This window comes from Phodopus roborovskii, unplaced genomic scaffold, assembly GCF_943737965.1.
Source record: "Phodopus roborovskii unplaced genomic scaffold, PHOROB, whole genome shotgun sequence".
Lineage (NCBI taxonomy): Eukaryota > Metazoa > Chordata > Mammalia > Rodentia > Cricetidae > Phodopus > Phodopus roborovskii.
The window spans coordinates 9,558,016-9,571,936 of NW_026126648.1; the positions used below are offsets into that span (position 1 = coordinate 9,558,016).

A 13,921-nucleotide genomic window follows, 5' to 3' on the forward strand; every position below is an offset into this window, starting at 1 on the left:
ATGGATTAATGCATATGAAATTATATTAATGTTGTCTTCAGTGCCCATAAAAAACACAGCTCATTTTTTCTCCTAAGGTAAGCTGTTATTTTGCCAACAATGATTATTCCTTCTTAGAAAAAGAGAATAAAATCCAGAGTTGTGGGTAAGTGGAATTGGAAAGGGGTAAGCAAAGAGAATGAGGGAATAGACAGGGAGAAGTGTAGGACAAAAACCGCTGAATACATCTTGAAGATAAACAACAGAAGGAAGAAAGAAAAAAGCAGGTGTGTAGTTTCCTATACACAGTAACCTAAAATAATTCTTACAGGCATTCAGTTATTTTCAATATTCATCCCCATATCTGTAATGAGAATAAAACAAACAACTATTATGAGTTTTTTGATATGAATGATTACAACCTGTTTCATTCTTATGTTTTTTTTTCTTTGATACTACCTTTTATTTAAGTTCCAGAGCAAATAGAATTGGGGATTTTTTTTCTCTATATAAAAGAAAGGATGTTTAAGACATACCTAAACTTGAGCTGCAGGGATAGTTCAGCCATTAAAGGCTAGGGTCACAATAAAAAATATAAGACATATCTGAACTCATAGAGCACCTGTTGCAAAAGAAAATTCACAAGTCTCAAAAATAAGGTCAGAAAAAATATGAACCGTCTTGAAGAGGATACTCTTAAGTGGAGATATTTAACTATGTACTTGAAAAAATACAATGTATACTGTCAGTTTTTCTTTGAAGATTTGATTAAGGGGCAACAAAATTTCACCAGTTGAGCATTAATCTATAATTATACATACAAAGATTCTAAGGAAAACGTCTGTGAGCATTGGGTAACTCTTTGAAGAATTACCTTTTTTGTAATAACAGGGCACCAATAGTTTATAATTTGTGACTTTAATGTCACATATGGAGATCCCACTAATACTGCCGCCGGAAGCTGTTAGAAAGCCAATTATTTTGTTGATATTGTAATACAATTTGTTTCCCTAATATCTGACTGTCTAAAATGTCAAGACAAAATAAAATGGTACAAATTATGGCTGGCGGGGATGTGGCTGGTGCAGGGTAGAAAGAGGCTATGGAACAAATACAAAAAGTATTTTAATCCAGCTGTGAAATAGAGAGATAGCAAAAAAGTTACTGTTAGTTCTCCCCTGAGATGCTTGAGACCAAGATGAATGTTCATCTGTCTAAGAGAGTTTAAGTGGGGCTTGCCTGGAGGAAGGGAAATAAAATGTACTAATTTGCAACATTTCCACAGCATCAATTTTATATTGTCAGGATGCCGTCTACAGCATATTTAGCCAGACCTCAAGAGTAAACCAAGTGCTGTCTCCAGAAATCCTGTAGGAATGGGAACTGCTCTGTATCAGGCTCAGAAGTGGCAGATCTGAAAAATTAGCAAGACTAGGGCCGGGTGAGATTGCAGATAGCGCCCCAGAAAGCAGGGTCATGGCTCTGTTCGGCAAAGATGCCTGTTTCTCTACTTTCCTTTCCCCTTTTAAACTGTGAATAATTGTGCGGCTGTGACTGGGACACCATGAAGGACAACCAACTTAGGCGTGAACACACAGGCACAACAAAGATGACAAAATGCTGTTCTTCTCTGTCCCAATGAGTATCAATATCGCCACTGATGTTATGCCGCTGATTCATCGTAGGCTGTGGGTAGTAGTTTAATAATAATGTAAATTACATTTTATACTTAAAACAAAATAAAGATGCATTACTTCTGCTTGAAAGAGAAAACTCAACCTTATACCCTGCCCCATGAATTGAGAATGAGTTTTGAAATTATTACTTGAAGTATATTTTAACTTTGAAGTCTCTATTTTTTTTTTCTTATTTTTCTCATATTGGTGTTACCATTCATACTGTTTCTTATAATTTCTTTCCTCCATGGAAACATAAATTTCCAAAGCTGTGTGGAAATGGTTAGTCAGCACCTCCCACATATGATTCCCTTGTGTCTCATCATTGGTTTATTTTATTAAAAAAAATCCATTTCTCACACACACAAAACACACAGTCACATTCCATTTCTTACACGCACAAAACAAATGGAAACTCCATTATGTTTGGGTTTTGATACCAAGTTTTTCTCAGTTTAACATCTACTGTTCATCAACACATAATATAAGAGAGTGTTGAAGATTTCCCCCTCCATTCTTTTATGAATTTTCTTCCAGAGCTCTCTGAGAATTTATCATAACACTTTCAAGTTGTTCCTTCTTTAATCCTTACAATGTGATTTCTTATTTATAAACCATTGTTTGGTTGTATGTTCATTTAATGATTTCATATGTATTTTCTTTTTTTAATTTGAAGTTGCATGTCTAATTGACTCATAAAGAATAATCATATGCACATTTAAATAATCTATTAGTATACTAAGATATTGAAATTTATCTCATATTCTACTATCCTGTCTCCTTTGTAAGGCAATTATTCATGGATAACTTTTATAAGTTATTCACTAATTTTATAATGAAACGTAACACTGCAGTTTCCTAGCATCATTTCGCTGATTTAAAAGATCTTTCACATATTATTTGCCTAATAAGTACATCAAACCCAAGTAACTATTAGTGAAATAAAATACAGGGGACAGGAGGAGTTGGGTGATTGCTTAGTGTACAGATATGAAATACAGCAAAACTGTCTCAGGCTGTAATCCTAACCTCACTTCATACAGCATACTTAACACTCTTTGAGTTTGAGCAAATTCATGAGTTTATGTGGGGGAGGTTTAAAATGACCATTTCTGGTGGCAGCTGGCCTACTCTCTCACTTTCCACTGAATCTCTGAACTTCTTTTTTCAGTTAAATGAAGAAAACATGTTTTAAAAAAATCCTCTATGATGGGTCAGCATTCCTAAATGTAGACGTACACATAGAAGAAAAACAGTCAGTTAACTAAAATTTTTTGAATATCTGAAAAACAGTTAAATGCACTTGTATTAATTGCTTAATGGTTCTACAATTGGGGGGGTTACAAAGTGATATTCTGCAGAGTGGGCAGTTGTAGCCCTTGCAACTTGAGTGGCTATAACCCAAGAATCCGTAAGAAATACCATATCCACAAATAATACACAGAGACAGATTGGATCCCCCTATATTAGCAAGCTGACTTAAGCATTCTCAAAGTCCCAGCTAGTAAAGATAGGAAGAAAGCAGAAGAAATCCTTTTTGTCTAAGGGCAAAAAAAAAAAAAAAAAAAAAAAAAATCACCACAGTCATATTAATGGCCTTGTCTATTTATAACCACAAAGCTGTACTTTTCTGTCATTACTTGGGCACTCAGAAAGCATAGATTTAGGATAAAGAAAAACACATTTATACTGAGGAAATGTAAAGGCCAAAATCCGTGGATTTATCAACACTTGTCTTCTTTGAGAAGGGATAACATCTGTCTCACATTCACTACTAGAGAGAAATGATACTGAATTTTCCCATGGAGAATTCTGAATATAACTTAATTCTTGAAAAATTGCCTCCCTGCTTATGACTAGCTAAGAAATATTGGATTGTAAGAGTTAATCTCGGTACACAGGAGTTCTTCACTCCTACATTCCAAGGTATTGCAACAGCTAAGGAAAACATTTAAACCCCAACACGTGAAGCAAACTGAAAAGCCATTTCAAAAGACTAACGTGGTATTTTGCAATTGATAAAGATATATAAATATATATAATGATAATATTAGATTCGCCACTGAGAGCTTATATCTCACAGGCAGCTTGAGAGCTATCGGCACTTAACCACCCAGGAAGAAACCAGATTAAATATTTGTCAAGGAAAATAAAGAAATATGTTTTTCCTTTTCTTTTTTTTTCTTCTTATTAAGGATCCTTATTCATATGTTCCTTCAAAGATATAAGGGAAAAGACGTGAGGAAAATACACATAAAGGAAAAACTTATTTACACTTCTAATATCTAAAAACTGTAGAAAAACAGTTCTGAGCCATATTTATCTTTAGCTGGAGAATATTATCTATTTCCAAAAGCAAATAAAACTGTTTATCTGCAGCACTTTCACATACCCTAACATAAACTACAAAGGGAACAGTGAGAAATCTTGAAATTAAAATGAGGAAAACACATATTAATACCTTTTCATTTTTCTGGAAGTTGTGAAACACTAATCAGAGTATTTAAGAATTAAATTTATAATGACTTGAGTTGCCAAACTTTTTTACAAATAGCAAAATTTTGTGCAGCTATTGAAGGAACTTAAACAAGAAAGTTATATCAGTATGTAATTTTTTGGATAATTTAAATAATGTAAACCTGATACCCGAACAGATGATAATTTATACAGAACTATAAGTTAAGGTGTCCATATATACTCACAGGTTTTTAATGTCAACTGCCCCACGGAAAGCTTTCCTTGGAATTGCTTGAATTTGATTTTCGCTGAGATCGCTAGAAACAACAAAGGAAAAAGAGATAAGGTTATGACATCATACTGTGTGATTAGTTCAATCAAAATGATGCATAATAGTTAGACAAAAATTACTCCACAAAAAAAATCATCCCCCCCACAAAAAAGAAGACAAAACAGTTAATGGCAAAAAAACAATATCTTTCATCAATACTCTATCATAAAATATGGCATTTTATGTAAAGACTGACATAATTTTGTAAAACAAATTATAAAATATTTCATTAAGATAAGCAGTAGATCTCTTATAACTGAATTTTAGGAGATTTTGAAGCTTTAGAACTTATTATTTTCCCCAAAAATACAGTTGTAACATAGTTTCCTAGAGAAGGAGGATGGTATCCAAATCCCGCAACTAAATAATATTAAAAGTGGGACATGGTAGCGCTCATCCAACAATAAAACGAAGTTCCTTCATGAAATACTAATAGTAGGGTGATTTTAAGCTTCCCTAAATCTATAATAATCATAAACATGGAGTCTATATTTATATTAAGAAATACATTTTAATCAAGGAAAAAAGCACTCTCTCAGTTGAAATGAGTAATTTACGAAAAAAAACAACACTCATCATAAAATGGATCATTATTTGTCCTTCCAAGAGTACAGAGTCAATTATAAAACAACCTCAAAGCTTAGAGGTAGTATTAGCCTTAACTCATGAAATATAAATACATATGTAAGAAGATATGCCACTGAAAACTGAAAATTGCCCTCTGGGTTTTATTCACTTGAGTAAACACCAAGAAGTTGAAATACCAAGCAATCTATTTAAATGCCAATGGCACTACTACTCTAATTCTAAGGAAACCCATTCTCACAAAGAAAGGTGAAGCTACTGACCACAGACACACCACAGTTGACGAACGCAGCCGCTTTCTACCGAGTGAATGAGTGGATGCACATTGAGGAGGTTGGTCCACACTCCCTCCCTCGCCCTCATAGCTGCTTGTGAGCAGAGCCCATCATTCACATCTTATAGATAGCTACACAAGAGAGAAGAGGACACGACTGGCTCATACAGAGATTTAGTGTGTGGTCCTGACCTCATTAACACTGAGTTTTACACAAATGAGATTTGAGTTTTTATCTCAATATGCTTAATATGTTCAAACGAAAAATGTCTGCTAAGCAATTTGTAAAGAGATACGTGTTGGTTACTTTACGACAGGAGGCCTTCAGCAAAAAAACACAAAGATGAAGAAGAAAAGGGGAAGGAGAGGAAAAAACAACAGGTCTCATATTTTACTCCAAAGAGTGAATGTACTCTTTTGTGCTTATGCAGGAAGCACATCCCAAGGGAATGTAGCTCATTATTGCTTTCAATAATGCCAGTACATCCTTAAGAGCAATAACACTTCACTTCCTTAAATAGTGCTGATTTCTCCTACTTGTCATTGATTACGACTGACTTCTTTCCTTCCTTTCAAAATTACACCAAGATTAGAATATTTAGCAATATCTATATTTAAAGTCTTGATGGCAGAGTGTTTGTTCTTAGGGGGCCACAGACTAAAGAGATTTTTGAGGGAGAAAAACCAGAACGTGGCAAGTGATGAGGAGAAAATAAATAAATAAATAAATAAATAAATAACCACCAAATTCAAGCAAATATGAACGAATCATGCTTTTTGTTTCTGTTTCTGTTTTTCCTTACCCCACTGCCTGCCTCTTTCTAATCACTCCCCCTTTCCTCTTATCATGAGGGATGCTTCTCAGAGCATATGATGACAAGCATACTTACTATAGTTCTGGAGTTTTCTATAGGCTCTGTAGCATTCTATCCTTTATAATGTGTGTCCCTCCCTTCCCTGTTAGTCTTGTTTCTGCTGGGGTTCCAGGCCCTGCAGCCAGGCTCTTGACTATCTTCAGAGGGACAGGAATGGTAAGGCTCAAATGGGATGGTTCAAATAAACATAACTGTGGCACGCTGCAGTTTAGAGGGTTAGCACTCCTGAATTTTATTGATTACCCATGACAGATCATAGAATAGCTCCCTTTGACTAATAGTCACCAATCTTTCCTCTCCCTGCTCCTGTGAAAGACTAGGATGCTCAAAGCCCGATATTCCCCTAAGGTTGATGGCTGGGTGTAGCTGTTCGCTGGGATAGACCATTCCTGAGCACGGAATGGAGACTAAGCATGAGTGCCCAGTCCACTCTGTCTGGAAGTTTTAATTATAGACCCCAGGTCCCTTTTGAACATAGGCTCTATTTACCTGGAAAGAAAGAACCTCACATAAGCAATAGATGATGCTTCAAAAAGAATGTATTATCCCATGCTCTAATCACTATACCCATCGTATGAGACAGGCATTATTATTTCAACTTTGTAGGAGGAGCTTTTTGTGAGAGAGAAGTTTTAAAATATTATCAGTATTATATGACAAGACTAATCACTGAATACATAAGAAATGCAGGTGAACACTTAGTCCATACTTGTGAACATTGTCAATATGCTCTTTCTATGTTCATGAAGTTAGACAGGGCTTTCTTAAATCATGCTAAATTTTGCCTTAGGTCATTTGAACAACGATGAATTAGACTACATATTAATGATAGTTCCTATTTCTTACAAATAACTAGTATGGATTTCAGTTATGTTTGTTCATTTCCTATCCACTATATATGGAGTTCCGGATAGTGTGCTAGAGGTAAAAGATCTAAATGAAGTAACTGTCCTGTGTCTAGAAAATTTAAAACCAAGTAAAGATGAGGTAAATAGCTAAATATGAAAGTACCATATATTGTATGCATACTGCCATTATTTCACTTAGAAACCAGTTATCTGACACCACTATATCTGCTCTGTTCCATGAAGATCAATGAAGGCACAGGAATGCATCCCTAATTGCAGTCTATTGCTCTATGAGCTGTCTAGAATAAGAACAATGAGTCAGATCTACTGAGCGAGAAGGATGGAGCTACCATGGGAGAAAAGTTTTAATTATATCACCAGGCAACAGAGTGTAAAAATCTGTTTGGGAACAGAGAAATGACTTGATTGGACTTGATTTTTAGGAAGATTAATCTGAAAATTGAATTACAAAGCAGGCATGGATAATGGGAAGAGAGGTGCCGGGCAGTGTCTCCAATGTCGGCTAGTGTCCAGGGCATGAGGTATCTTTTAAAGGAGAACGTTAGACAATGAAATTGGAAGTTGGCTCCAATTGGGGAAAATTTGATGTAAGTTAAGTTGACTATCATCTCAGAAGAATTTTGAAACACTTGAATTTTCTGAACAACTTGGTGACAAGATGGTAAGCCAAGAAAGACAATTTTGTTACCAATATCCCAGGTACTGGGAAGTTGAGACAAGATGATTAATTAGATCAGAGGTTACTGAAATCCTCAGTCATCATGTGAAATTTGTGGGAAATTTACAAATAACTAAAATTCTTTTCTTTTAAATTGTATGTGTATTAATTTTTGGCCTTCACCTATGCATATGCACCGTATGCATCCCCATTGTCCCTAGAGGCTGGAAGAAAGTGGTGGGTCCCCCAAAAAAGGAGTCACAGGAGGTTGTGAGCTGCTGTACGGGTGGTGGCCTCTATTAAAATCTACTTACGTATATAACTAAAATCTATCATGTTACATCTACTAGCTCGCTTTTTGGCACATTCTGTAAAAAGTGAGAAAAAACTCATTTTATACTCACTGGCATTTATGTTCTCAAGCAGATCCCTTTTTTAAAAAGGTAGTTGATATCATCCGTACATGATACTGTATAAATATGTCATTTTCAACTCTTCCAAAATAAAATTAAAATGTACTTACTCTTTTGTCTCTTGACATATGGGAATATATTCTTAAAATGATCTAAACATATTTAATGAGACCAGCAACAAAATGATATTGAAATAAAATGATTGTGTCAGTACAAGTACTTTGTATTGTAAATGGAAAAAGGCCTTCAATGCATTTACTCAGCCTAAACTATGTAAGTTTTAGTCTCAGACAGCAGACATTAAATTGCTTTAATTCTCACAGACCTAGGGTAATGGAATTCACTTTACACACACACACACACACACACACACACACACACACACACACCACACCACACCACACCATATATACACACACATGAAAATTTAAGAGATTTTCATGGCAGCATGCATATGTAAATTGGTGGGGGTGATAGGGGAGGATGGGAGGGTAAAGAAACTGTGATTGACATGTAAAACAACTTTGATTCAAATTTAAATATATATATATATATATATATATATATACATATATATGTATACATATGAAAATTGTTGGTGCTCATAAAGATGGCTGTACTCCATCTTGGCACAAGGACAGAGCTGTCCTCATCAAGTCACAAGACGTAAAGGTCAAAGATGTGGATACAGTAGGGTGTTTGGCTGTCTTATTCTAAACAACAACAAACCTGAATCTGAGGTGTGGCTACTCCTAATCCTCAAGGCTAGGGAACAAGAAGTTGAAGCTATCGTGTGGTTACTTAGAATAAGTGAGGAAGAAAAGTCTGTCTGTCCCATATACATGATACCATGTTCTCATTTTGGGTTAAGGTATATTGGTGTGGTGAAAACTAAACTCTTGGCATTTCAGTATTGACTGATCTGCACTCCTGACATAAAAAAGAAAAAGAAAAAGAAACCTGTGTGTGTGTGTGTGTGTGTTACACACATGTGAATATTCCCCAGTACAACCTGAGCACGCTACATAATCTTACTGGTTTCAGGGCTGACCATTTGGTATTGGATAACCAATTGGCATTCTTTTCCCGGGGAAGAATATTTCTCTCACTTTTAAACAATTTTAAAAGTTCTTTAGCAGAACATTTGTTTTCACTGAAATTAAGGCATTAAAAATAAAACAGGAAAACACGGCATAAAAAATGGTCCTCAATGGATAAAACATTAGTAGATTTCCATAATATTATTTACACATTAAAAATTTCCACTCATTTACTCTCTATGTATATATATCTATGTATCTATATATATCTTATAGAATGAGAAATCATAAGAAAAATCCAGAAAAAGACATTCTTTTATCTTAGATTAATTTCAATATTTGTGTTTGTGTGTGTCCATGTGCATGTCTCCAGTCCTATGACAAAAGTAGTAAGGAATGCTCTTAACAACTCTAACCTCTACATTTTCTCCTTTTGTGTGGGAAAGAAAAAAAAAATTCTGGAATTAGGCTGGCCATTTATACTCTAATTAAATTCTCTTTTCTTTGTGTTTAATTTTATTTATTTGTTGGGTACTTATGTTCACTTGTGGTTTACATATTGCTATGCATGCATGTGTACACCAGAGGACTACGTGTGGGAATGGCTTCTTGCTTTCTACAATCTGGATCTCAAGAGTCCACTCAGCAAGCACTTTTCTCCACCGAGCCTTCTTTTTTTTTAATGTATTTAAATTAGAAGCAATCATATTTTATATGTCAATCCCAGTTGCCTCTCCTTCCCATTCTCCCATGCATCTTGTTAGCCTTAATTTTATTTTGTGAGACAGAATACCACTCCAAAGCACAAATACTAATGGAATTACCATATAATAAAGGCTAGCCTTAATTCATGAAAATGAATTTCCACTACCTCCCATTGGCTGGGATTGCAGACATGATACTTTTAGAAGCCTCACTTGAACGTAGCATACTCTGGAGGAGAGGAATGGGGGAATAAAATTAAAAAAATTTTTTCAGTGTATTTATTCTAAACACCCTGTATAGGTCAATTCAGTATTTTTTTACTTTTAAACTTAAGGTGACTTTTGTTAGTATTCCTTTCCCGTGTTCAGTCTGTCTGAGGACTTTTAAAGGGACAGTATGATCTAGTAGTGCTGAGTTACTGCATCAGCTCTTCAGGAAATAGCCAACACTGCAGTGCTGGGGTTTATTGCCCGCGATGTATGGTTCTCCGTGGAGTATCCCATTAACCTCAGAGTCCAATGATATCATTTTAATTATATAAATTGAAATGGCAATGTATAATACCTATATCATGTAAAAATGGATTCACTTTATGTGAAAGTGTTCTAACTATATTTCACTATGAAGTAATAAATTTGTTTTAGATGGCAAAGCTGCCTGTAAATTTAATTACTGGTAATTTTATTTTCCCCTACAGTTTAACCTCTCTTAGAGACAGACTAGGAAAATCATAAATCTGGAATTGCACAAACTCCTCTGGAAACAACTGAGCAATGATAAATGAATATTTATTTAGATTTTAGCTTTGGGAAGGCAAAAAATTATGAATCTTGGTGGGAAGTAAATATGCCAACTTCTAAATATAATCATGGTGTAAATTCCCAATTCCTAAATGTATTGTTTTACTCAAGGAATATCCTTTTGTTAGCATAGCTAATAAAATAATATATTTCATGGAAAGGAACTATTTCCATACGGAGTTTCAAATAACTCTCTATGTGTAAAAGAAGTACAAGCTTCTTATCATATGCTGATGTTTGCATTAGTCAGAGATCAGACTCAGGCATGGAATACACGGGTATACATAGGTTACCACAGCGATCACAGGAAACAGATTCTCACTAATATAGTTGGGTACTTCCAGTGAGTATCCCCAACCAACGTTTTACTTTTAGATTTAGAAATCTCTACAGAGGAACTGTTTGTAAAAGGAATAGAATGAAAGTCCATTTTTATGTTAAGTCTAGTTGCATAGAGTGGGTATGCAGGGCCCATTTGTTTCGTCAAATACACAAGAGAATGAAATATATATATATATATATATATATATATATACACACATATATATATAATATATGTATGTATACGTATATGTATATGTATATGTATATATGTATGTATGTATGTAATCATGAATCATGCCACCCAAACCACAGTGTGGAAATCCAGATATGTATTATTCTCATATAAATTCTTCTCTCTCTTTCCTATTCACTTTGGCAAGCAATACAGCCTCTTTAAACTTCCACTCTCATCCAAGTTGGGAGGAAGATGGGAGAGCATGGGTATGGAATGGGAGGGTATGGTATAGATGGGAATATAGAGATGGATGACTCACACTAAAGGCCTATTCCAAAGCTATATGGAAACATACTACAGTAGAAGCTTGCTAATATTCATACACATATGAAAGGAATTTAAATGGAGCCAACTTATAATAGAGAAAATTACTATTCACACATCATATACCAAAGAGTAAAACCTCAGTTATATCAGTTAAATATTGTTAAGTTATTGGTCAAAGGGCTCATACGGACACCCCCAAACATCATAGAGACTATCGGCAAGGCTGTTGGTTACTCTCTAAAAACTGATGAAGAGGTCCTGTTGCAAAAGACACAACTTACATGGCATTGAACAGGGAGAAAGTAACTAGAAACTTCACCCCTACTGACTACTGGTAATGGTGTTATAAGGTACCTTGGAAGCTGCCAGGGAAGAAACATACCATCCATTCCTTTTAGCTACAACAGAGACTTGCTTAAAAATAAACTGGGCAGGGTGGTGGTGGGGCATGCCTTTAATTCCAGCACTAAGGAGGCAGAGGCAGAGGCAGAGGCAGAGGCAGAGGCAGAGGCAGAGGCAGAGGCAGAGGCAGAGGCAGAGGCAGAGGCAGAGGCAGAGGCAGAGGCAGAGGCAGAGGCAGAGGCAGAGGCAGGCAGATCTCTATGAGTTTGAGATCAGTCTGGTCTACAAGGGCTAGTTCCAGGATAGCCTCCAAAGCCACAGAGAAACCCTGTCTCAAAAAAAAAAATAACCAAGGGGGGGGGAGATGAACTGATGTAATAATGGTATAAATGATATGAGAGTGAAAGTTACCAATTACCGTTTTAAATAGAAGGCCCACTCCATGACATGGGACCCAAACATAAAACAACAGCTAAAGTGCCAATGCATCAGCATTAAAATTGTCTTGGTCCTAGGGGAAAGAATGTTACTATTATTCTGTGAAAGGAGCGAACGTACAAATAAAATGACTCCTAATAACACATTGCTATAGATCAGAGCATCATTCACTTCTTACCAGAGAAGTTTTACTTGAAGTAGATTTAAGTTTTCATACATACCCACAACTGAACAATGTACAGAGAATGAGGGACTTGGAAGCACTTTGCCCTAAATGGGATATCTCTATCAAATCTCTTTCCTCAAGGTTCAGGGGTCAATGCTAAAGAGGAGACAAAATGATTGTGATGGCTGGAGGTGACGGATAACTGAGAAAGAGTGCCTTTCAGATACAGCACTACTGATACCTAAAAGAATCCATACACATTTTGACAGCATGCACAGGTCTTCACAGGTTCAAACCATTTGACATCCTAGCACCCAGAAGGAGAAATGAACACAAATCCTCACTTTGAAATAAGAAGCTATTTGTCAGTGATGTCTCCTGGGGAAGGAAAAGTCAGTCTTTCATATGGGATATTATTCAAGGCAGACCTCATGCATGGTAAGTAGTAGCTGGTCAACAAAAAATAGGTGCCATGTTTTTTTCTTAACTTTCTTTCTTCCATTCTTTTCTTTTTACCTTTTATTTTTTTTGTGTGTGTGCACTTTTTGTTTTATTTTGGTAGGTTTTGTATTATTTTCTGTTTTTAGTTTGTTTACAGTTTTGTTTTCTCTTTTTAATTTTTGAGAAGAAGTGAACATGAGTAGGATAGGTGAGTAAGGAGGTGAGGGAGGACTTAGGAAGAGTATGGGGAGGGAAAAGAATATCAGTAAAATGTATTTCATGAAAAGAAATCTTAGGTAAAAAAAAATGAATCAAACAAAAACTATAACAACCACAAAAAATTCTACTCCTTCACCTATGAAGTCATCATGAAAAAAGACCCAAGTACCAAGCTTCTAAAGGCAGTGTTTAAATAGAGAGTGTGCAATACTGAGTAGGGTGCTCAGCACCTAACAAACCACCTACTCTAGGCTAGACTTGCTTGTTGGAGCTGTGGGTGACTGTGCATGTTTCTGTTTGCTCACAGTGGGATAAAATGGTATGGACTTTGTCTTCACATGTGAAGAGTTTTATCAGATCTGCTGATAGCTCTATGACCTTTAGCCAATTATTTTTACTTTTTAATTTTACTAAGTCTGCACTTCTTCAAATTACAAATTAAAACTAACATTTAAAACACATTTCGTAGAGCTGTTGTGATATTGCATGAGATATTCAGGAAAAGATTTTGTATACATTGATAACATTCAGTATATGTTTGAAGTGAAAAAACATATCAATGAACAAGCTTTAGGGTAGATTTAATAAAATTCAAGTAAAATTTAGCACACCAACTCTATTACACAGTACAATTTTGAGCCAAGCAGAAAATAATTTTCTTCATTATTAAATATAGTATTTGTTAATTGTGTCATTGCCCTTATCAAGAAATACTTAAAAACAATATCAGTTATAGTTACACATTTTAAATTCAGGAAATTTAAATCCATCATATACAGTTTCTAAATTATAAGGAAGCAGTAAGAGTTCAGAAGCCATATCTGGTA

General features: G+C 35.3%; 1 protein-coding gene across 4 annotated transcripts in view; it reads right to left on the reverse strand.

The window, feature by feature from the left end:
* Slit2 (slit guidance ligand 2) overlaps positions 1–13,921 on the reverse strand; it is a 311,911-nt gene that overhangs the window by 126,282 nt on the left and 171,708 nt on the right. For all 4 annotated transcript variants that reach the window (XM_051174041.1, XM_051174039.1, XM_051174040.1 and 1 more), the window contains exon 5: positions 4,358–4,429. In XM_051174041.1, coding sequence (XP_051029998.1) covers positions 4,358–4,429 — 72 coding nt within the window. The remainder of the gene's footprint in view (positions 1–4,357; positions 4,430–13,921) is intronic.